Here is a 26,076-nt window from a genome sequence, read left to right on the forward strand (position 1 = left end):
AATCTATCACTAACTAATGTCTCTTACAGATATATCGTTACACAAGTAGTAACTTGTGCATCTGAAAGAGACACGTTAGTGATAGATTCCTTACCTTAGAATAGATACCCCAGCAATACCAACCCCGCGGTGGTGGGTCTGCGAACCAATATCACACCAGAAAGTCCTGGAGGACGGAACGGCCAAAGAAGCCATCCCTCCGGACTTGACTGTCCAGGCAGTAGTGTCTTGCGAACGTGTGCAGCGAGGCCCACGTGGCTGCCTGACAGATGTCCTGCAGGGGGACACCGCGGCCCAGGGCAGTTGTCGTTGCCGTGGCCCGAGTGGAGTGAGCCCGCAATCCAGCCGGGGGCTCCTTCCTCGCCATGGAGTAGCATGCTTGGATGCACAAGATGATCCACCTGGAGATGGTCCTCTTGTGTACAGCCTTTCCCTTCTTCGCGCCCACGTAACCAACGAAGAGTTGGTCATCCACCCGGAATTGGCGAGTGCGGTCCAAGTAGTAGGAGAGCGCACGTTTTGGATCCAGACGGTGGAGCCTCTCCTCCTCTTTCGAGGGATGCGGAGGCGGAAAGAAGGTGGGCAAGGTGATGGACTGCCCGATGTGGAAGGCCGTGACAACCTTGGGCAGAAAGGAAGGTCGTGTACGCAACACCACCTTATCAGGGTGAACAGACAGGAAAGGCGGAGAAGAAGAAAGAGCCTGGAGCTCACTCACTCTCCTGGCAGAGGTGATGGCAACCAGGAAGGCCGTCTTCAGCGTAAGGAGGCGAAGAGGACAGTTATGAAGTGGCTCAAAGGGAGCACACATCAGATAGGTGAGAACAAGGTTCAAGTCCCACTGGGGCATCACGAAGGGAACAGGAGGGAACATGTGTGTGATGCCCTTCAGAAATCTACTCACTATAGGGGACTTGAACAAAGAAGGCTGATCAGGTAGCCTCAAGAAGGCTGAAAGAGCAGAGAGATACCCTTTAAGAGTGCCCAGAGCAGAGCCCTGCTGGGCAAGGGAAAGAAGAAAGAGCAGCACTTCCGAAAGGGGTGCAGAGAGGGGATCCACAGCCTTTGCTGCGCACCATGCCACAAATCTATTCCACCGGCAGGCGTATACCGACTTAGTGGAGGGACGCCTGGCTGCCAGAATGATGTCACAGACTTCGGGAGGCAAGTCAAATGGCCTCAACTGCCGCCGCTCAATCTCCAAGCTTGTAGGTGGAGACTGGACAGGTTCGGGTGCAGGACCGTCCCCTGCTGCTGCGACAGAAGGTCCTCCCGAAGAGGCAGACGAATCGGGGGATCGACTGACATGCTGAGTAGCTCGGGATACCAGTATCTTCGAGCCCAGTCCGGAGCCACAAGGATAACCTGGGCCCGGTCGCGCTTGATCTTCTTCAGCACTCTGGGCAGAAGTGGTATAGGCGGAAAGGCGTACAACAGGCCGCAGCTCCACTCGCGACGAAAAGCGTCTCCGAGCGAGTGCCGCCTTGGAAACTCCAACGCGCAGAACTGCTGACATTGCGCGTTCTCTTCTGTGGCGAATAGATCTAACCAAGGCTCTCCCCACTGTCGAAAGAGACCTTGCGCCACGTCCGAGTTCAGACGCCATTCGTGATCCATCATGCACCGGCGGCTGAGTTCGTCCGCCCTGGCATTCAGAGAACCTGCCAGGTGTTGAACCACCAGAGTCACGCCCTGATGTTCCAGCCACTGCCAGAGGCGCAGAGCCTCCTGGCAAAGGGTCCACGACCCCACACCGCCCTGTTTGTTGCAGTACCACATGGCGGTGGTGTTGTCGGTGAACACTTGCACCACGCTCCCCCTGACAGAGGGGAGGAATGCCTTCAGTGCAAGACGAATCGCCCGCAGCTCCAGAAGGTTGATGTGGAGCCGGGACTCCGCCGGAGACCAGAGGCCTCTGATCTCCGCCTCTCCCATGTGGCCTCCCCAGCCCTGGAGGGACGCGTCCGTCACAACTACGTGCTCCGGCTGGGGTAGAGAGAGGGGTCTGCCACTGACCCAGTCGCGGTCCGTGAGCCACCACTGCAGTTGTCTCGCAGTGCCCTCCGAGATCAGGACATGATCGGACAGGTTGCCCTGATGCTGGGCCCACTGAAACTTCAGGTCCCACTGCAGAGCCCGCATCCGCCACCTGGCGTGACGCACCAGAAGGATGCAGGAGGCCATCAGTCCCAGAAGCCGCAGCGTCAACCTGACCGAGACCCGGGATAACGGCCCGAAGACAGGAATCAGAGCCTGAATATCCCGAACCCGCTGCTCGGGTGGGTAAACCCGAAACTGCGCCGAGTCGAGAACCGCTCCGATGAAAAGGAGCTTCTGAGAGGGACACAGGTGTGACTTCGGCACATTGATGGAGAACCCCAGCAAGTGCAGGAGGTCGGCCGTAGTCTGGAGGTGGCTGACGACTGTCTGGGGCGAGCCCGCCTTCAACAACCAGTCGTCGAGGTAGGGGAAGACTGACACCCCTTGCCTGCGCAGATGGGCTGCGACCACCGCCATCACCTTCGTGAACACCCGTGGGGCGCTGGTAAGGCCGAAGGGGAGCACGGTAAACTGAAAGTGCTCGTGGCCTACCGTGAACCGCAGGTAACGCCGGTGGGCCGGCAGGACGGGGATGTGGAAATAGGCGTCCTGCAAGTCCAACGCTACCATCCAGTCTCCTGGGTCCAGGGCAGCCAGGACCTGAGCCAAAGTGAGCATCTTGAACTTCTCCGTACGGAGGAAGCCGTTCACGTTCCGCAGATCCAAGATAGGGCGTAGGCCCCCTTTGCCCTTCTTGGGTACCAGAAAGTAGTGGGAGTAACAGCCACGTCCTACTTCTGGCCCAGGAACGCGCTCGATGGCCCTCTTGGCCAAGAGGGCCGAAACTTCCCCTTGCAGAAGTCGCAAGTGATCCCCCGACACACGGTGGCATTGAGGTGGCATGGATGGAGGGGAAGACTCGAAGGGGAGGGAGAAACCCCTTCGGACAATTTGCAGCACCCACCTGTCCGAAGTGACTGTATGCCAGTGGGAGAGGTGATGGCGAACCCTGCCTCCCACAGGCGTCACATGGGCCTGAAAACTCGGACTAGGAAGGTTTTGAGGCGGGGGCTGCTGAGGGAGGTGTGGACTGGCCTCGCCGCTGGCCCCGACCACCGCCACGGCGGTTCCCACGGCCGCCACCGCGTTGCTGAACATTCTGCGGCGCGTGGCTGACGGTCCGTGGTGGGGCGCCCCTTCCGTGGCCACGAAAGGAGCGAAAGGCACCCGATTGCTGGCGTGGGGCCGCAAGGCCCAAGGACTTGGCCGTGGCCCTGGAGTCCTTAAAACGCTCCAGCGCATGGTCTGCCTTGTCGCCGAAGAGGCGACGGCCATCAAACGGCATGTCCAGGAGAGTAGCCTGGACATCGGCCGAGAAATTGGCGGACCTCAACCAGGCGTGGCGTCGAACCGCCACCGTCGTTGCCATCGCCCTGCCCAGTGAGTCCGTGGTATCCAGCCCACACCGGATGGAAAATCGTGCCGCATCTCGGCCGTCCGCAAGGGTTTGGCTGAGTTTAGCCCTGACCTCCTCAGAGCATTGTGGCAGCACCTCCGCAACCGTGTCCCACAGAGTGTGGGTGTAGCGGCCCAAGAGACAGTTGGTGTTGACTGACCGGAGCCCTAGGCTCACAGACGAGAAGACCTTCTTCCCGAACTGCTCATATCTCTTGGATTCCCGATCGGGCGGGGCCGTCGGGAATGCGGTCTGGGAAGTGGAGGCCTGGATGACCAGGCTCTCGGGGGTGGGGTGGGTGGACAAAAAGCAAGGGTCGCCCGGTGCCGGGCGGTAGCGTCTGGCCACGTTCCTATCCACAGGGGGACCTGTGGCGGGCTTGGACCAAGTGCCCAGCAGAACGTCACACAAGGCCTCATTGAACGGCAGAAGGGGCTCCGCGGAGCCGGACTGCTGTTTGAGCACCTCAGTGAGGAGATTAGTCCTCACGGCCGCGACGGGGAGCTCAAGGTTTAGGGCCTTAGCTGCCTTCGTCAACACTACGCTGTAAGCAGAACCCGCCTCCGAAGCCACAGTCGGGGGCGATGTAAATCCAGTGTCTGGCGAGGTGTCAATACCACTGGCCTCCCCAAGCTCATATGTCCAGTCCTGATGTGACTGGCAATCACGTGCCAGAGGGTCCTCGGACCCCTCCCATTGCTCCTCGTCACCCAGCTCCTGGAGACCAGGATGAACAGCCAGGGCCTCCTCGTGGAGATAGAATTCTCCGACGGCCGACGGAATCGGCGCCCAGCGGCGCCCCTCCGACGCCTGAGGCGGACCGTAGGAAGCATTGGGGTCGGCAACCACTACGGCTGCCGGGGACGACACCTGAAGGGACGGCGCCGGTGAGGTCGTAAGGTCGACCGGCGAGGTCCCGGATCCGGAGCCGGATCCAGCGAGGTCGCGCGGCGCCGGGACCGAAGTCGCCAGCGGCGCCGGGCCCGAAGCACCCGACGTCGTCGGGGCCGAAGCGCCCGACCCGGAAGGACCTCCAGACGGAGCCGATCGGCCCGAAGGCGCCACGGGAACCGACTGAGGAGGGAGGGCCCTCATGGCCATGAGGTACCTCTCGACCTCCTCCTGCGACGCGCCGTGCCCAGGGACCCGAAGGTGTGGGGCAGGCGGCGACGCTTGCGACTCCCGCGGAGCCGCGTGGGCGGTGTCGCCCGAACCCCCGGCCGCATCGAGCGAGCGTCGGGGCGGGTCGGAGGACCGATGGTGGCGCTCCGACCTCTCATGCCTCTTACCTGAGGACTTGGATCCAGACGATCGGTGACCACTCCCGGAGCGTCGATGACTCCGACCTCGCGACCTGTCCCTCGACCTCCCGTGGGACCGGGACCGGGACCTGGAGCGGCGCGGGGCCGACTGCCTCAGCTCGAGACGCTTGCGGGACCGCTCCCGCCTAGCCTTCGACGTCAGGGCCCGGCAGTCGTCACAGGTTCGATCGTCGTGGTCGAGGCCTAAGCACTTCAGGCACCGGCGATGGGGGTCCGTGACCGACATGAGTCGGCCGCACTTCGAGCAAGGCTTGAACCCGGGCATCCCTGGCACCGATAGTCGAGAATCGACTAAGTAGAGGATCAAAAAGATCAAAAAGTTTTCAGTCAAAAAGTGACTGGGGGTAGAGCTTCTTCCGGATCTGCGCTAGCTGGCGCGGAAAAAAGAAGAACTGACGTCAGCGCGCATGGGCGCCGTCTATATACTCCGATGACGTCATCCCGGCGCTCACGACGCCGACGACGGACGCGGAGCCGCAGACGACGCCTAACAGCGCGCAGGGGTATTGCTACGCAAAAATTTCCGGATCCAGTCTGACGCCTGGGGATATTCTAAGGTAAGGAATCTATCACTAACGTGTCTCTTTCAGATTCTAGGTATACTACTCTGTGTAAGCCTAGTAATCTCAAAAGTTACTTACCTGCTATTTTACTAAAAAGCCTATTCAAGTCTCTGTACTGCATTTACAAAGTATTGCATTTCTTTGCATTCCTACTGTAAATCAAACCAAAGGGCATATACCATCATTCAAACTGCAGTTCAACTGCATGACTACTGTAAAGTATGTATTGCTTACCTGTGCCAGGCTTGCTTGGTTCTAGAAAATAACATAACTAAAAATATTTTTATACAAAAGCAATTGGTCTGAAGTGTGTGAATTCATTTGCTGAATGAGTGTGCAAAAAATGCTTAACACTGTCCTCTCATACTGCCTTACTGCTCGACCAAGCTACCACAAATGTAGAGCGAGGTGCTATCTAACTTCACCTCTGCCTACCTTTGGGGATCCACTGGACTGTGCACACTATACCTCTCTTCGGTATAGTATATACAGAGCCAGCTTCCTACGCTCACCCATTCAGCCACTCCTGCACTCACTCAATACACCCACTAACACATACAGTCAAAGCCGCTTACACACCCACTCATACAACCTTATGGCCACTGACACCCACGCAATCACCAATACAGAAACTCACACAACCACTCACTCACTTATACAGGGACTCACACAGCCACATACCCATATAGCCACTCAAACTGCCCCTCACTGACCAATAAAGCTACTCACACACACTCACTCCTACATCCACTTAGTTACTCACACCCACAGAACCACGTTTACATTTCAATTCAAACATCTATACAACCATTCTCACACGCGCTCACTTACTTATACACACACTCAACCCGTTACTCGCTCACCATACAGACACTCACACCCATTCACACACCTACGCAGTCACTGTAGGAAACTGGCTCTTTATATACTATACCAAAGTAAGGTATAGTGTGCAGTCCAGTGGATCTCCAGAGGTATAGCAGAGGCTAAAGATGGGAATACCTTACTACCTTATTTTTTAGCAGCCAGGCTTATCAGGAGAGTAGTGTTGAGCATTTGTTGTACCCACTCAGGCAAGAAATGATTTCACACACTCTAAGACTGAATCCAGACCAATTGTTTGCATAAAAATGTATTTTATTTCATTTCCAGAACCAAGATAGTCTCAGTAGCAGTTAACTTCTTCATACAATGTTACTTTGAGAAATACAGTGAACACTGGATTTGTAGAAACGTTCAGATTAGTTTTCAATGCAGAAAACGATATGTAAACTGTTAAATGCTTGTAATTACTTTTTGATTACTTTTAGATAGCTGTCCTAGTTTGCTATGGAACACTCCTAACAATTTACACAACACCGGATATTTGTTAACAGGTTAACCCCTGTGCAAGCCATATTTTACTTTTTGTGCAGTTCAAGACAGTTCAACACGTACAACAATTTTCTGAGAAAACCCATCCTTCAGTCCTATAGGAAAAAACAAATTTTTAGGTTATAAAAGGTAAGTAAACTGTTTGAGTTAGAGTTTGAGGGTAGAAGGAATATGCTACTTACCAGTATGCATCTGTTCTTGGCGTGTAGGGCTGCTGACATTCATATCTGTGCATAGATCGCCGCCTAGTGTTGGGCCCGGATGATTGCACATTGTTGTCCTGGAAGAGTCTTCGAAGTATCACGAGATAGGTGGCTCCTCCCCCGGACTACAGTGCACATGGGCATTGTTTTTCGCCATTGTGGCAGGGATGGAGTATGATACAGTAAGTGATGTCCATGCTATAGAATAATTCTGAGTGCTACAGCTGTGACAGGCACGCGATATTAATGTCAGCAGCCCTACACGCCAAGAACAGATGCATACTTGTAAGTAGCATATTCCGTTCGAGGCATATGGGCTGCTGAATTCATATCTGGGCATAGAATGAATAGCAGTCTCCCTCTTAGCGGTGGTTGCCCGTGCCAGCTGCAGCAGACTGAAAAAGAGTCTTGAGTACAGCCTGTCCTACAGCTGCTTGCTGTTTGGAGTGTACATCTACGCAGTAGTGTTTGGTAAATGTATGTATGGTAGTCCATGTGGCTGCTCTACATAGGTCTTCTAGAGGAATGTTTCCCAGGAAAGCCATGGAAGCCCCTAACTTGTGTGTGGAATGCGCCCTTGGGGGAACTGTTAATGTGCGTTTAGCTTTCCGATAACAAATTTGTATGCACTTAACGATCCATCTGGCTATACCGGATTTTGAAATGGGGTTGCCTTTGGGCTGTGGTGAAAAGGCAACAAACAGTTGCTTAGTTGTCCTGAAAGGTTTTGTTCTGTCTATATAGTACAGGAGAGCTCTTTTAACATCCAGGGTATGTAGAGCTCTTTCTGCCACTGAATCTGGATTTGGGAAGAACACTGGCAGTTCGATAGTCTGATTGATGTGAAACTAGGATATCACCTTTGGCATAAATTTAGGGTTCGTACGTAGCACTACCCTAGTTGCATGAATTTGTATGAATGGCTCCTGAATAGTTAGGGCTTGTAGCTCACTAACTCTCCTAAGTGATGTAATCGCCACTAAGAAAGCCACTTTCCACGTTAGGAATTGAATCTCACACGAGTGTAGAGGTTCAAAAGGTGGGCCCATCTGTCTGGTTAGAACCACGTTGAGGTTCCATACAGGTGAAGGTGGGTGTCTTGTAGGATCACTCGTTTGAGTCCTTCCTTCCATAAAAGCCTAAATAGTGAAAGGTGTTGCCTGTTCTGAAGATAAGCTGCCACCGCAGCTAAATGTATACATATGGAACTGTAGGCTAGATTGCATCTATGTAAATGTAACAGGCAACATATGATGTTCTGAGTAGATACATCTAGCGGATTTATGTCATTATTGGTACAATAAATGACAAATCTTTTCCACTTCGCCGCATAGCATGCTCTGGTTGTAGGTCTTCTTGCCTCTTTGATAATATTCATACAGTCAGGAGGCAAGTTTAGGTAACCAAACTATGACTTCAGGAGCCAGATCGCAAGGTTCAACTGTTGCGGATCTGGGTGCTGAATGTCTCCATGGCTCTGCGTTAAAAGACTGGGTGTTAATCGCAGCCTTTGATGAGGCACCACGGAAAGTTCTAGGAACGTGGTGTACCACGGTTGCCTCGCCCACGTTGGAGCAACTAGGATGAGTGTCATGGAGTGTTGTTGCAGTTTGCGTGCCACTAGTGGTATGAGCGGGGCTGGGGGAAAAGCGTACGCAAACCTGCCTGACCAGTTCATCCATATCGCATAGCCCTGAGACTGCGGAAACCTGGCGGCGAAGCTTCGGCATTTTGCGTTTTCCCTTGTGGCGAACAGGTCTATCTCCGGGTGACCCCACTGCTGGAAGTACGGTTGTAGCACTGAGGGATGTATCTCCCACTCGTGCATTTGGTGGCTGTGTCTGCTGAGCAGAAGATCCGCCATCTGGTTGTCCCTGCCTGGGAGGTGTTCCGCCATGAGGACTATGTTCCTTTGAATGGCCCACTTCCACATGCTTTGCGCTAGGTGTGACAACTGTGGAGAGTGTGTCCCTCCCTGCTTCTGTATGTAGTACATGGCAGTCATGTTGTCCGTCCGGATCAACACAACTTTGTTGCACAAATGTACCTTGAACGCCTTCATTGCCACGAAGATTGCCATCAGTTCCAATAGGTTGATATGCATCTTCTTTTGCTGTGTCGTCCAAAGTCCCTGTACTGTGTAATGGAGGACATGTGCTCCCCATCCCTGAAGAGACGACGCGTCCGTCGTAAGCACTATTTGTTGTACAGGCTCTTGGAACGGTCGTCCCCTGCAAAGGTTTTGTGGGTTCCACCAAAGCAGAGAGTGGTATGCGCGACCGGTCACCAACACTAGGTCTTTTAATTGTCCTTGAGCCTGGTTCCACTGCCGTGCTAAGCACTCCTGAAGCGGGCGCATGTGTAGTCTCGCGTGAGGGACTATGAAGATGCAGGAGGCCATCATGCCTATCAACTGCAAAAAACACCCGTGCTAGGAGCGAGTGTTGGGGTCTGAATTTCTGAATCAGTAATTGAATGCTGTTGATTCTTGCTGAGTTTGGCGGTGCCTTTGCTACCAGAGTGTCTATCGTTGCTCCCAGGTACTGTTGTACGTGAGCGGGTTGGAGATGAGACTTTGCTTAGTTCAATGAGAATCCGAGGCTGTGGAGGAGGTGAATAGTGAGAGACATGTGGCTGGCACATTGCTGGACTGACTTTGCTTGGATGAGCCAGTCGTCCAGATAGGGGTAGACTTGGACATGGTTCTCCTCAGGCGCGCTGCTACCGTCGCTAGGCACTTGGTAAACACCCTGGGGGCTGTTACCCCGAAAGGTAGTACCTTGAACTGGTAGTGTTGATTTTGTATGGTAAACCGGAGATACTTCCTGTGTGCAGGATGTATGGGTATTTGGAAGTATGCGTCCTTTAGGTCTAGCGTTGCGAGGAAGTCTCCCTGAGTGAGCAATGGCAGAACCTGTTGTAAAGTGAGCATGTGAAAATGTTCTGATAAGATGTATTGGTTTAGGGGCCTGCGATCCAGGATTGGTCTGAGAGACCCGTCCTTTTTGGGTATTAAGAAGTACAGCGAGTATACCCCTGTACCCTGTTCCTGTATGGGGACGAGTTCCATGGCCCCTTTTTGCAGCATGCTGATAACTTCTTGCTACAATAAGTCTATGTGCTCTTCGGACATAGGACATTGTCTTGGGGGTATGTTGTGTGGAGTGGAAGTGAGCTCTAGACAATAGCCGTACTAAATAAGTTGTCTACCCACCTGTCTGTGGTAATGCTCTCCCAGACTGGCAGGAACTGTTTAATCGCCCCGACCGGTGTTACATGGTCCGGGGGCAGTGACAAGGCCTCACTGTTTAATATTGGCGGAGGATCTGGTGTAGTTGTTCCCTCGTCCTCTGCCTTAGCTGCTGTTTCCACGGTATCCACCTCTATTGTTTTTATTATAGGTGGTCTGTGTGCTCCCTTTATTGTATGGAATCTGTTGTGATGCCTGGCCTCGTGTAGCTACTCTGTGACCGGAGCAACGAAAGGAACCTCCTCTAAACTGTTGGGACTGCAAAGCACCCATAGACTTGGCTGTTTGTGTCTTTTTTAATCTTTTCCAAGATTGTGTCCACATCAGGACCAAATAAAAAAAATCTGGGTTTACAGGCTGATTCAATAATGTGGTTTGAATTTCAGGTTTGAACCCAGAGATGCGCAACCAAGCATGTCTCCTGAGCATGACACTTGTGTTAATGGCCCTGGCTGCGGTGTCTGCTGAGTCTAGCGCGCATTTAATGGATGCGTTTGATACGAGTTTCCCCTCCTGGATTAGCATTTCTGCTCCCTCTTTGTAGGCCTCAGGCAAATGTTGAAGCAGTTGCTTCAAAGTGTCATAATGCGCCCTATCGTATCTGGCTAATAGGGCCTGTGTATTAGAAATTCTCCAGATATTAGCTACTTGAGCAGCCACCCTTTTCCCAGGAAGCTTCTAATACTTTAGATTCCTTGTCTGGAGGAGGAGCATCACCCGTAGTTTGTGAGTTGGCTCGCTTACGAGCATTTGAGACCACCAAAGTGTCTAATGGCAACTGTCCCTTAATATATGTAGGGTCCACAGGCGCCGGTCTGTATTTTCTTTCAATTCTGGGGTTAATAACCCTTGCTCTAGTGGTTTCTTTGAAAATGTCCCCTGCATGTTTAAGGACACCTTTTAGCATTGGTAAAGTTTTAATAGATTTCTCTGAAGTGGAGAAAGTGTCAAACAGGAAGTCCTCCTCAACTGGGTCAGCATGCATGTCCACATCATGATTTAGTGCTGCCCTTTCAATCAAAGCGTTAAACGCCGCTGTATCTTCTGTTGGTGAAGTTTTAACAGGATAAGAAGGAGTATCCGGAATAGTTTGTGACTCCCCCTGGTCAGCAGGGTCCGTCCAGGCTTGAGTCTGGTCATCCTGATCCGTGTCCGCAGGGTAATGATATTGTTCATAGTCATACCCCATATCCTCAGTAGTGGGTGTGGGTGAGTATGCAGAAGTGTCCTGGCCATGGTACCTCACAGTCTCAGAAAGGACAGGCGATGTTGAAGAATCCCGTTTCTTCTTGCGTGGAATTTTGTATGATTCCAGAGGATTTCCTGACCTGATCTTCCTTTGATAAATAGTAAGTCTACCAGATTCGGAGTCGATATGTAGCTTCGACTGGTCATCATATGAGGGCTCTTGGTACAAAACGTCCTCTTTTAGAGGATGTGTTTTTTTTCCCCAATGACACCTTTTTGGGCGTTTTGACCCCAGGTTTCGGATCGAGCGTTTTAGGGCGTACATTCGGGGGCAGACCGAATTTAATTGGCGGCACAGTGTCTTTAGACAGACCAACCTTTAACGGGGCCGGCGTCCATGGAGGCCCGACCGATTTTGCCTTTTCGCCAATAAGTTTATGTCCTTGCGTCGACTTCGGTGCTTGTGGCGTCGGAGGCGTGCTTTTCTGCCTTGACTCGACGTGGTCCTTCGAGGCGCTTTTGGATTTCGACTCGAGGCCTTTGACGAGCTGGGGCCTGTCGACTTGATGCTTCGGATCGAGAAGCTTCAGAGACTAGAGTCCTTTGTGTCGCTGTCCGTCGACGTCGACTTCGTCGGTTCGACGTGCTTGGTTTTAATGGTGGACTTCAGCGCACCGATCTTCGGTTCGACACTCTTCACTTTTGACCCCGCAGGATCGTCGACACCTTTTTTCTTCGTCGACTCCGATGGGTTCGAGCACTCCAATCCGAATACTGTTTTCAGCAGTTTTGGTTTCATTTTCGACTCGATGGCTTTCGGTTTCGTTTTAAGTAGTTGGACCGATGGCTCATGTGATATATTCTTAGCCTGGCCTTGACGTGGGGCTATAGAATGTTCTTCATGATCTTGGCTAAGGACTTCTGGCGATGCCTCGACCTGAGCCCTTGGAAGTCTTGGAGTGTGTTTCGGGCCCCGTACCCACTGTTGGGCCTGGTTCATCGCTTGAGTCATCATCAACGGCTCCGATGGGGGATAAGTCGTCCCTTACCTCGACGACGTTTTCATCTTCGACGTTCTCCTCGTCGTCTTCATAATAGTTGGTCATGCTCCGAACCGGGATCCGCCTGCTGTGCTGTTAGACGACCTCATCGTCCTCTTCGAAGATATTCACCGGGTCGGGCGCTGGCTTCGACATAGTTTGCCTCGCTGCACGTCGGAGTCTAAGCGTCTTCTTCGACCTGAATCGAGCACAAGCTAGACAGTTGTCCTCATTGTGCTCTGGTGATAAGCACTTGTTGCACACCGGGTGTACATCGATGTGCGGGTACTTAGAGTTACAAAGGGGGCATCGTTTGAACGGGTTCCGTTCCATCGACGATCGGTCTACAGTGTCGGAAAGGCCACGCGGCTCTCGACGTCCTGCTCAAGAATAACTGGAACAAGAACTCTGCACCGATCGAAACAATACCGACGACCCCGAAGGCCTTTTCGCCTTAGGCAAAGTTTCCGAACTTCAGTAAAGAAAAGTACATCCGAACCCAATGGCGGAAAAAAACAATCTGAGGATGGAGAGGATGCCCATGCGCACTGTAGTCCGGGGGAGGAGCCACCTATCTCGTGATACTTCGAAGACTCTTCCAGGACAACAATGTGCAATCATCCGGACCCAACACTAGGCGGCGATCTATGCACAGATATGAATTCAGCAGCCTACATGCCTCGAACACAACATTTCCCAAGATTCAGGTTGGCACTCAAGGCGCACCACCAGCGGCACTAGGACAGCCGAGTGCAGGGTGCCAAAGTTAGTCAATAGGGCACCATGGCTGGAGACTGCTCACTGGCAGGCCACTTTGTCTCAAGAGCCAAGCTCGAAGGTTTAAAGTCAGGGCACAGGGGTCCCAGATTGGCACCAAGTCCACACCGCTAGCGACGCACAGGCAGCCGGTGCAGGGTGCTCAGGAGGTGTCGGGAGCCCAATGCTTTCCAGTGGAGGACGTCAGTTACTGAAAAGGACTGCAGGGTGGAGCCAGAAGACTGGAATAAGGGACCCAATGATTTGAGGATAAAAATGAAGAGTTGCTGGACACCAGCACACAGTTGATCGCGAACCTCAGGACTCTGTAGCGGTGGTTTCCTTTTTTTGTTGCATTCTTCTCACCAGGTACGGGCACGGTTTGCGGGGGGGACCCTTCAGGATGAGGCTGCAGGCGTCGAGGGGTCAGTGTATAGGTCATCCAAGGCTGGCACTTAGGTCAGAATCGCCGGGGTGACCTTGCTGGGGTATTGGGCCACTCAAACATCAGACCGTGGGCATCAGGTGCAGAGTGGTGAGGATTTGCGGATTTGGCTGGATGTGGAGTCCATGCTTGGGTTGATGTTGGACAAAACCGGCGTCCATGGTAGATGAGAGTTCATTTAAAAGGCAGGGCAAAGTCTCTGTGGTTCTTGGAGGATGCTGGCTGCAGGACACACCGCTTTCAATTAGAAAGGGTTCAGAGCAGGAGACAGGTCAGTAGGGCTGGAGCCAAAGCAGTTGTCGTCACTCGCTTCTTCTGCAGCATGGCTCTTCGGACCTTCCTCTAGTCAAGTCAAATCTGAAGAGGCAAGGCTTAGGGGTGTTCCCAAATACTAGATTTAGGAGCGTTACAAGGGTGTGCAGGTTGGGACCAATGGGTTCCTTTCCTGGGGTGAATATATATCAGTGCAAAGACTTAAAGCAAATAACTATTAAAACAGCACAATATTTGCAATATGCAACGAAAGAACCAAGGATTCTTTTTATAATCCAAAAATACAAAACATGATAATTGAAATGTTTCAATACAGATTCAATTAGAAGTCTAACAATCCCAAGGAAGTTTTCTTAAAATTTGGACAAACAGTGTGGCTAAACTCAGTTGACATTCGATGATTTATATGCACGTTTAGGCACCATATGTTCCTTCATCAGGAATAGCCACAACTTAGACAACTTGATATCCTCTGTTCTGCAGCGATCAATGTGAACAATGCTTGGTATCGAACTTTAATCAGTGGGAATAGTACTTATAGTGTCTGTACTCCTAACTAATGAGTTGGAAGAATCGGTACACAATCTTGTCTGGTCAGGTACAGTCGGGTAAGTACAGCGAAAAATCACTGATATGACACTGTACAAGGGTATTATGATGTAACTCAAAGCCACCCGTACATGGATACTTCCTTCTGAAATTACGTCCACCGCGCAGAGGACGTCATTTCAAAAGTGGGTGCTAAGAATGCTAAGAAAACCTCCTTGGGATTGTTTGACTTCTAATTGAATCTGTATTGAAACATTCAATTATCGTCTAAGGAAATTAGCTGATCTCTTTTCAAAAAATATATCAACTTTCTTGCGATTGTTCCTGTATATTGTGTTTTTAAAAGAATGTTTTGATGTGAGGTATGCATGTGGATTTGAGCGAGTCTGTATGAGTGAGTTTTTCAGTGTAATATTTATTGAAGAGTATTAAAATCATGTTTTGTATTTTTGGATTAAAAAAAGCATCCCTGGTTCTTTCATTGCATATTGCAAATATTGTGCTGTTTAATAGTAGTTAGTTGCCTCAAGTCTTTGCACTGATTCATTGATCTCTGCCTTAAGGAACTTTAATTCTATTAGCAGGGGGCTCTTCCTCGTTATACTGTACAGCCCTAGTATGCCAACCTCCAGTGGGAGGGGGGCATAAGACTCTTTCTGATCGGAGCGGTCCCCCATCTACAATATGGCGGGGACTGAGATCCATGCTTCACCTCGCCTCCCTCACCTCTGGGGTGGGGTTGGCAATGGTGGGCACACCACCATTCCAGGCTAGGTTTCGCCACGTTCTCACGCCCAAAATGAGGTTCAGAACCGGTGGGGGCCAGTTGCTGATAGCAGGAAAAGGCTGTGGGTAGCTAACAAAGGCAGCAGGCCTTTGATGCACCCTTTTCAAGGACCCTGCCCATCCTGGGAAAGGAGGCACAGCATGTAGGAGAGTAGGGTCTGCAATCCTATGATCACCCAGATTTTTTGCTTTTGTTTCACTGGTTTACGACTTTCTCTGGCTGTGGGCCTGCTAATCAGACCCACAGGATAGCTGTTCTCTCACTAAATTGACATGTGTACCGTAGGTGCATTATCCAATTGGTACTGGGCCACCTTATCAGACCCTGTAACTCAGGGCATAGGTGTACCCAGGGCCTACCAGGGGCTGAAGCATGTATTATGCCACCCCTGGATGGCCATCTAAATCTGACCCAACTGGCTGCACGACAGCTGGGGCAAGGTGGTGTAATCACCCTTTGCTTTAGATATAGTATACCTATATCTAACCCTAAAAATGGACACACAGATTCCTAGCAGTCACTCCTATGGCAGGCCTTGACAATCCTGAAGGCAGAGTGCTTGGAATCGTGTGAAATGGTGCTCTGGCATGAGCTGAGCCCGTTTGCAGCTTGCGGAACCAAGTCCTAATAGCTGTTCCATAATAACGCGTACCATATACTCTTAAGTGCATTATAATCCTCGCGGTTAAATGCTATCTTTGGTATCTCTTTATCAAAACATGTCGAGTAAGGTGTCATACGAATTGGAATACTAACCCCTCGCCAATTCTGGCGACGGGGTTAGCATTCCACCCTTCTAGAGGGACACGACATGTATGTAACTGTGAACCCCGGTGTGAAGAGAAGGCGGCCCCTACCGTACCTAACCCGATGGTTCCCTCGGGATCCCGAAGCTCCCGGATCGATCAGACGGCGTCCCTGGCACCCCGGACACCATTGTTTTCTTCCTCCTTGCAGGACCCAATCCGGAACGACCAGAAACCGGAAGGACTCCCGAGTGACCCAGGAAGTCCCACCCCATACCCCACGGCGGACGACAGAAAAGGAGAAACCAACGACGGCCTGGTGTGCGGAGAGTTCGGATCGTGGCAGAAGACGGACGGCGGCACCCCTGCAGAGCGGAACGGAGAAGGAGAAGACGACGAGGTCTGGACGGAGGACTGGTGGAGTCCTGTGGAGGACGCTGGAGAGCGGCCGTAGCTCACGTGAGAGCTACGGCGGGACCATGTGAGTAACATCCCCCTCCTGTGTAGATAAAGTGTGAATCACCCTAGCGTAAACTGCCCACACAAAACCCCCCCCCCTCTTGGAATCACTGAGCACTGTGTATTATATTAAAGCCACCCTGACCACTGTACATTAAGTAAAGCACCTCTTCACGAGCTGGCACCTGTATGATATTCCTTGCACTGCCTCTATCCTCCGACACCCTCCTCTTCTTTCCCGATCGTATTCTACCCTACCCCCTCCCTCACTGTCTGCCTTCTCTTACACACTCCCGGTGACGGCATTCGGTATCCATACCGTTTGGAACGGTCGGACTAACGGTCCTTTCTTTATCTCTCCTTGCACGCCACCGAGGAACCACCACCCGAGGAGGGATCCAGAGCCCCCTGTTGGACGACGGCACCTCTACCACCATCTGTGCTATCCAAGCACCTACAGGAGCTATCTGTGGGACCTGTGACTACGGACCTTCCACAACGGGGACACCCCCTCCCAGACTCTGGTCTACCCTTGACTTTGTGCACCCCCTAATAAATAGACATCGCTCACTATATACGGCCTCCACGCCTGTTATTCCGGTCCGCCCCTACCCCACGACGACAGGTGGTGTCAGAAGTGGGATATCCCGGAAGCATGGAGGGCCCTGTGCAGAAGCTCGCAGAGACCCAGGAACAACTGGGGAAAATGATGGAACAATTTCTAAAAACCGCCGAAGATGACCGAGGTCAATTACATGACGTGTTGAAGGGTCAGGGGGCGGCCCAGGATCAAGCTATGGGAAAGCTCACCGATGTACTTGGCCAACAAAGACCTATAGCTTCCCTCCCCTCTGTGGTCCTTCAAAAGTACGTCCCGGGAGAGGACCCGGACTTCTTTTTTACCAATTCTGAGCGGTTGGCCCAAGCTGCTGCTTGGCCCCCTGACCGCTGGGGACATTATCTAGGACCCCTACTTACCGGTGAATTACAAGCGGCATATCAACAGGCCAATGTACAAGGACAAACGCCCTATGCCGATATAAAAACTTGTATCTTGGAAAGGCTTGGTATTGATGATGAGACTTACAGGGTGAGGCTCCGCCAAGCCAAAGAAGGACCTCAAGAAACACCAAGGGCTCTCTCTTTTCGCATCCGTGACCTGGCAGATCGCTGGTTGCGTCCTGCCTCCTCCACGAAAGAAGAAATACTCTCCAAAATATATTTGGAACAATTCCTTGCTTCCCTACATCCTACCACTCAAAAATGGGTTCGCTAACATGCCCGTCTGACCCTTGAGAGTGCGGTTGAAATTGCCAGCGCTTACAGCCACGCCCAAGACTTTCAGAGGCCTAAAGAAGAGCATCCACATCGGTCTCAGCCCCACACCGGGACCCGAACACCGAGACCTCCCCTAGCCAAGAAGTCGGAACTGCCCCCTTTGTTCCCTTACCCTGTTGTACCACAGGCACCACCACCCGGTCCCCAGTGCTATCACTGTGGAGGATACGGGCACATTGCGCGAGTGTGTCCCCAGAAAGATGAACCAATGGAGGTGGGTCTCGCCAGGAATTATGTGTGCCTCCCCACGGATCCTAGCCCTCCTAGATTTCATTGCCCAGTACAGATTGAGGGACACCCTGTTCTAGCCCTTGCTGATACGGGCTGCAGACAAAGTGTACTCCGTCCACAAGAGCTACCGAACCCTGTGGGACCAGTGACCGGTACGGTAGCAATCCAATGTGTGCACGGAGATACAAAACTGTACCCCACCGCCAGGGTACGTGTACAACACCCGACTGACCAGGGCACCACGCTCACTGTTGGCCTCATTCCGTCCCTCCCGGAACAAGTAATACTGGGCAGTGATTACTCTGGACTACCCCGTCTTCTCCATGAGACCACCAACTCCCTGGAAAAGTGGTGGTTGGAGGCCCCGTTTCCACACGACCAGCCAAGTCAGGAGGCTTCGAGCAAAGCACACAAAACGAAAACCCAAAAGAAGAAAGAGAAAAGGAACCATGTTGCTGTTCTTCCCGTCAGAGTGGAAGAACACCCCTGGGAAACCGACAGGGAGTTCCGAGCCGCTCAACAGGAGGATCCTGTCCTTCAAGATGCCTGGAGTCGTGCTCTCGACCACGAAGACCCTTTACAAGTAGGTCCCTATTTCTTCCGAAAGAACGGCCTACTGTACAGGAAGGGAGGGGCACAACAACCACCCCAGCTACTGATCCCGGGACCCTTCCGAGACAAGGTGTTGTTTCTCGCTCATAGCCATCTGCTGGGGGGACACTTTAGCGACGAGAAGACAGGACAGGCTATCTTGGAGAAATTCTATTGGCCAGGGGTCTACCAACAAATAAAACTGTATTGCCGTGCATGCCCGGTTTGTCAAAAAAATAGCCGGTATCGACCACCGAGAGTACCCCTACAGCCTCTACCCTTGATTGATGTACCCTTCAGTAGAGTAGGGATGGACATTATAGGCCCTCTGTTACCCTCCAGAACTGGTTGTCGATACGCTTTAGTACTGGTCGATTACGCCACCCGCTTCCCTGAAGCTGTACCCCTAAGACAGCCTACAACTCAAAACATCGCTAAAGCCTTGAACTCCATTTTTTCTAGGGTAGGCTTCCCTAGGGAGATATTGACTGACCAGGGAACCCCCTTCGTGTCCACAATGAGGCAGGTGTGTTCACGACTCGGTATTAAGCAGATAAGGACCTCCGCTTACCACCCGCAGACAGACGGGTTGGTGGAGCGCTACAACGCCACTCTCAAGAGTACCCTGAAAAAACTGTTGGCCCTCGAGAGCCGAAGGTGGGAGGAGATGCTACCCCTGGCTCGGTTTGCGATCCGCTGCAAGGTGCAGAGCAGCACTGGCTATTCGCCCTACGAGCTCCTATATGGGCGACCCCCAAGAACCCTGTTGGATATGGCTAAAGAAGCCTGGGAGGCCGAACCCGACCGGACCAGACCCCTCCCTGAGTATGTAGAGAACCTTAAAACACACTTGGGTCAAATACGAGACATAGTCAGGCAGAATATGACGATTGCACAAGCCCATCAGAAACAACAGTACGACAAAAGTACCAAACCCCGATCTTTTGCCCCGGGTGACCTGGTCCTTCTCTTGATTCCATTCTCGGACCACAAACTACTGGGACAATGGCAGGGCCCGTTTTCTGTCTTGCGACAAGTAACCCCGGTCACCTACGAGGTGGAAACTGATCCCATCCGCCATGTTACACAGATTTACCACGTGAATCTGCTGAAGGCCTGAGTCGGGCCTCTCCCTGTTCTAACTGGTACCAGTCCCGAACTAGAGTTGTCTTATGAGGCATGCATTGATCCCGATCTCCCCGAAAACCAAAGACAGGATCTACGGGCTTCCCTACAATCATTACAAAAGATCTTCTCTACCTCCCCGGGTCGCACCTCGGTAATTGAACATTCCATCATAACCGAGCCCGGGAAAACGGTACGTCAAAGACCCTATCGGGCCCTGGAAGCACGTAGGACAGTCATCCAAGAAGAGATAGTACAGATGATGCGCCTCGGCGTCATAGAACCGTCAGTCAGTAGCTGGAATTCCCCCATTGTACTAGTGCCTAAGCCGGATGGATCAATCCGATTCTGTATCGACTTCAGGGAGGTAAACAAAATCTCCTCCTTTGATACGTACCTGCTCCCTCGTGTCGATGAAATGATCGAACGACTAGGACGGGCGAAGTACATCAGTACGCTGGACCTCTGCAAGGGGTACTGGCAGATCCCATTGAGGGACGAAGATAAGAAGAAAACAGCCTTTTCTACTCCGGACGGCCTCTATCAATTCACAATGATGCCCTTCGGCCTTCACGGCGCTCCCGCGACTTTTCAAAGAGCCATGAACCTAGTCCTGCAACCACATTCCCGGTATGCAGGAGCATATTTGGATGATATAATCATCTACAGTGATGACTGGCAGCAACACCTGCATCACCTACATAAAGTCATATCATCCTTGGGTTCATACGGGTTCAGCATCAACTCAGCAAAAACCACCCTGGCGGCTCAAACCGTTAAGTATCTGGGTTATCTGTTAGGCGAGGGACTGATCCGGCCACAGAACAATAAAATCACAGCCATCCAAGCCATCCCCTTTCCAAAAACAAGAAAAGAGCTACGTGCATTCCTCGGTCTATTGGGATACTACAGGAGATTTATCCCTGACTTTTCCCAGACGGCTGCCCCCCTAACCGATCTCCTAAAAAAATCAACAAAGGCCGAAGAGGCACTAAAACACCCCAATACCCGTATGTTAAAAGCTTTCCACCTCCTGAAACATTCCTTGCTGTCGGATCCTGTCCTTATCAGTCCGGACTATAATCTGCCGTTCATCCTCCAGACCGATGCGTCTGATCAAGGTTTGGGGGCTGTGCTGTCCCAACGTGACCGCAATGGAGACGAACGACCCATCCTATTTCTAAGCCGCAAATTGTTTCCAAGGGAGATGAACTACGCGGTCGTAGAAAAAGAGGCACTGGCCATAAAATGGGCGATAGATAGCCTACGCTACTATCTAGAGGGACGGGAATTCATCCTGTATACCGACCACGCTCCCTTGGAATGGATGGCCCGCAATAAAGGACACAATGATCGGGTGTTACGTTGGTTCTTGTCCCTCCAACCCTACAGGTTCAAAACACTGCACCGGAAAGCCGTTGAACAGGGTAACGCCGATTACCTTTCAAGATACCCTCCCCCTACAGGAAGGACAGCTAGGGAAAGGGGATGTGAAGAGAAGGCGGCCCCTACCGTACCTAACCCGATGGTTCCCTCGGGATCCCGAAGCTCCCGGATCGATCAGACGGCGTCCCTGGCACCCCGGACACCATTGTTTTCTTCCTCCTTGCAGGACCCAATCCGGAACGACCAGAAACCGGAAGGACTCCCGAGTGACCCCGGAAGTCCCACCCCCTACCCCACGGCGGACGACAGAAAAGGAGAAACCAACAACGGCCTGGTGTGCGGAGAGTTCGGATCGTGGCAGAAGACGGACGGCGGCACCCCTGCAGAGCGGAACGGAGAAGGAGAAGACGATGAGGTCTGGACGGAGGACTGGTGGAGTCCTGTGGAGGACGCTGGAGAGCGGCCGTAGCTCACGGGAGAGCTACGGCGGGACCATGTGAGTAACATCCCCCTCCTGTGTAGATAAAGTGTGAATCACCCTAGCGTAAACTGCCCACACAAACCCCCCCCCCTCTTGGAATCACTGAGCACTGTGTATTATATTAAAGCCACCCTGACCACTGTACATTAAGTAAAGCACCTCTTCACGAGCTGGCACTTGTATGATATTCCTTGCACTGCCTCTATCCTCCAACACCCTCCTCTTCTTTCCCGATCGTATTCTACCCTACCCCCTCCCTCACTGTCTGCCTTCTCTTACGCACTCCCGGTGACGGCATTAGGTATCCATACCGTTTGGAACGGTCGGACTAACGGTCCTTTCTTTATCTCTCCTTGCACGCCTCCGAGGAACCACCACCCGAGGAGGGATCCAGAGCCCCCTGTTGGACGACGGCACCTCTACCACCATCTGTGCTATCCAAGCACCTACAGGAGCTATCTGTGGGACCTGTGACTACGGACCTTCCACAACGGGGACACCCCCTCCCAGACTCTGGTCTACCCTTGACTTTGTGCACCCCCTAATAAATAGACATCGCTCACTATATACGGCCTCCACGCCTGTTATTCCGGTCCGCCCCTACCCCACGACGACACCCGGTTAAAGTTAACTCAAGCCTCAGCATCACAAAATGGATGTTGCCACCACAGACACGAGTCTGACCCCCTGCAGCTGGGAGTTCTTCCAGCGAGGGGAGCTTGGACAACGGGTTTCTTGTCAGGGGCGGTGCTAGCACCATCCCAGACAGGGTTTTGTGAATCCTGGGTAGGCAGGGCTTTACAGGAAGGTGACTACAAGTGGCACCCCGGTGCTCACTACGCATCTGCCGGCTAGAACCAGTTCCAGGGGCACACGAGCCCCTGGCCTGGGGAAAGTCCGGCATGGGAGAGGGGTGTAACCATCCCCCTTCCTGGTCCCACCCCTAGGGCAGGACCTAGTCGCGTACCCACCCCTTTCTTTAGGATAAAGGTAGGAGCGGGAACCCTTCCAAATTAGATCATCTTTGAATCAAGAAACTACTTTCTACGAAAGGAACTCTCGGCTTCTTCTCAAGATTTTTCCCTTGTGGCTAAGGAGTAGTCACCCTGCACCTGCAGGCACCATCAACAACTCTGCGGTTTGCTGCACGTCCTTCCTCCGGAATCCGACTGACCAGCTCGACGAGACCCGGCTTCCCTGGCACCTCTGACCTCTACCTACCTCTACAGCTAAGCTGAGAACCGTAGGTGCAACAAGACCTCGAGGGACCGGCCATCATCAGAACTGCACGACTTCTATCCAGCACGACCGCCGAGGGATCCTCTGGTGAGTGCTTTGGGGTCCGAGAAGCCCTGACCCTGAGCAGCTCCAGCACCGAAGTCCAGCCTCCCAGCATCCACGAGATCTGCGTGGGGCCCTTCTGCTTTTTGCTGCTCACCGCGTTGTCTGGCTACTAGCCCACTGGCTTGTGGCCTTCCCGACGATGACCGACGACATCACCACTGCTGGTCTGGTTGCTCCAGACTGGCCCTTGCTCCCTTCCAAAAGAGGAGCACCCCGGACCCTCCTGGTCCACTCCAGACGCCATTTTAGGTCCACCGCGTGGGCTTGAATTTGCCAAGACTTGTTGCCCCAATCCTGGGTCCAGTGACGTCGACAGCATCAACCATCGTGGGACAGCTCGCACCTCCATCCTGGTCGCCGACAACGCCTCCTGGTCCGTGAGACTGCAGAGCCCAGCGTCGCCCACTCACCTGGTCGAGGTGACTTTGCCCGGTGCCATGCTGGTGCCCACACAATCACTGGCTAGTGATTAAGAACTTGGTCCCCTCTGGTTTCAGGTGTCATCCATCTTCGATCCAGGCTTGGATCACTTCGAACAATCTTCACTGGTCGCCTGCCAGCAACTTCTTTCTTCAGGCTCCTGGTTCGTCAACAAGGATTCCCGACGTCTTTTCAGACCTATGCAGCTGGAGCCCCTGGGCTAGGTAACTTCGGCATTTCGGTGCCCCAGCATAGCCTCACTATCCAAGGGTCCAGATCCACTGTCGTTTTCGATCTACCTTATCGGGTTCGCCCGAGAACACTAACTTTGCCTTTTACTAGCTCCCATAGACTTTGTCCCGCATCCCGGGTGGGAGTGCACACTCTGCACCCGAGTCCCCTAGGCCTCCTACTAGTAATCTGAAGGTTCAGTAACGTAGTCCTAGCGATTCCAAAGCCTATTAGTTCAGTACTTACCTGCTAGTAATTTCGCATTCCACTTTTAGAGTATATGGTTTTTCGTGCCCCTCGGGCATCTGTGTAAATTGTGCAACTTAAAGTATTTTCGTAAGAGTTTTGTTGTGTGCTTAGTACCCTGTCCTCAAAGAGTACAGGGCTGTTGTGATCTAAATAAATACACTGTTTATTTTCATAACACTTGTGTGGTGTCCTTTCACTTGGTGTTCAAGGGGTATATGTGATGGTATAACAGCTGGCTTAACACGCCCTCTAGAGTTTAGCCCGAAGACTGCTCGTATCCACGCTACTAGGATAGCTGGTCTATAAGGTTGACTTACAACCAATCATCAATAAGGGTTGTTTGGACTGATACATAGTGATCACTAGAATAGTGAGCACTGCATATCAGGCCAACTTCTCACACAGCACCTCTGCCCAGGATGTGCTTTGTTTCTGGAAATAGAGAGCGGGGGCTCTCTACCCAGGGGTCCAAAAACCTGTCTGGCGGTGGCAGATGGCGGGAAGCCAGTCAGCAACCACACCAGAGTTGATCATTTTTCAGATAGCATCTCTAAAATGCCATCTTTTTGCATTTTTCATTAAATGCAACACTGGCACCAGTGTGGGTAATTGTGCTGGGAAGTTTGATACCAAACCTCCCAAACTTCAGTAAAGCCATCATGGAGCTGTGGCGTTTGTGTAGACAAACTCAAAGCCCTTGTACTCAAAATGCCTTCACTGCACTTACGTCTGTGAATGGCACAGAAACTGTAGTGGCATATTATTATTATTAAACTCATTTTTAAGGCGCACAAATCATCCCCCAAGGGATCTCTTGGCGCCTCTTGCACTTGCAGCTATGCCTTCACCTGGGTATGGTGCATCCTGCCTTTAGGGCTGTAAGACTTGCTAGAGGGGTGGCTTACCCATGCCACAGACAGTGTTGTTGGGCATGGCACCCAGGGATGGGTGCCAAGTTGACTCTTTAGTTTGGTGATGGGTGCCATGTAGACTAGTTTGGTCTGCACAAAAAAAAAAAAATCAGTCTGCATTGGCGGGGGAGGAGCGGGGGGCGGGGTGGTTAAGGCGAGGGGTCTCTGAAGATGGCACGATGCATGATGCTGTCCTCAGAGGCCCTCTCTGGTCACAAGGCCATTGGTACCAGGGTCCCTTTTACAAGGGACTTACAGGTGTCACAGAGGTGTGCCAATTGTGGGTACAAAGGTACAGTTTTGAGAAAGAGCACAGGTGCTGGATAGCAGGTTTCCTGCACAAACTCAGTCAAGTTGTCATCAGGTATCTGGCAAAAAGTTGAGGGGTGACCACACAAAAAGGGGCACTTTCCTACAGTCACTCACAAAGCCATTCAGTCACTCATACAGCTACTCACAATCCCGCCAGGACATCCATAAAGCCACTCATACAGCGACTCCGATGATACAAGGATAGTCACACAGCCACTCACAAGATGTTAGAAATAGTATGACTAATTACTAACACAGAAATAATTACATTTTACTTTACGCTGTAGCTTAGTATATATCTTTAAGTCTCAAACGTTTAAGAAACACTCATGGTATGATGTCATCAGTGGTTTCACTGACCATCTAATGAATGATGTAATGTGAAGTCATAAGGGGGCATAAGTTATGGTTAGCTCAAGTAAATAACTGCTGAATTTCTATGATGTTGTACGAGTAAAATCTGAGCCTAACTAGATGTCCCTGTAACCTTTATTTTTTTCCAGAACACACACATAGATATATTTTATTTTTTTACACCCCCCCCACAAAAGACTTGAATGCTTTGAATATAATTTATGAGCACAAGCCCCCCTCAGCGATGCACACTCGTCAACAAACATGAAAAATGCAGAAATATGCTGGAGACACATATTCACCTTTTTACAGGAGCCATAGGTACCATCCACTACGAAAGGTCGCCTACGTCGTTCAGGGATAAAGGGCGATCCAAAGCGGATGTAGTGCTTGGGGGTTGTGCAGATTAAAGGAGAATGGCTTAGGCCAGGCAGCATGTTAAGGGTTGTTGCAAGAACTGTGGGATCTGTGGTGATGCGCAAAGGACACTCAATGGGGCAATCCGGCTTCTCTGCCTTGTCATTCAGCCATTCCGTAACTAAATACTGAGAAAGAAAGGGCAACATCAGAGGAAGACCCAATGTTTCACACAGGTGAAAATATCTAGATGGAATCAAAGTCATCAGAACTAGCATGACCACGTTACTAAAGA

The 26,076-nt window shown here is 51.8% G+C and overlaps 1 protein-coding gene and 1 pseudogene across 9 annotated transcripts in view; one reads left to right on the top strand and one right to left on the bottom strand.

Moving 5' to 3' along the window:
* The window catches only part of SETD5 (SET domain containing 5), a 312,866-nt gene that overhangs the window by 103,456 nt on the left and 183,334 nt on the right, over nt 1-26,076 (bottom strand). For all 9 annotated transcript variants that reach the window (XM_086939390.1, XM_086939391.1, XM_086939387.1 and 6 more), the window contains one exon: nt 25,727-25,969. In XM_086939390.1, the coding sequence (XP_086795516.1) occupies nt 25,727-25,969 (243 nt within the window). The remainder of the gene's footprint in view (nt 1-25,726; nt 25,970-26,076) is intronic.
* Nucleotides 17,107-18,914, top strand: LOC147693144 (uncharacterized; annotated as a pseudogene).

Source organism: Lissotriton vulgaris, chromosome 9 (genome assembly GCF_964263255.1).
Source record: "Lissotriton vulgaris chromosome 9, aLisVul1.2, whole genome shotgun sequence".
Classification (NCBI taxonomy): domain Eukaryota; kingdom Metazoa; phylum Chordata; class Amphibia; order Caudata; family Salamandridae; genus Lissotriton; species Lissotriton vulgaris.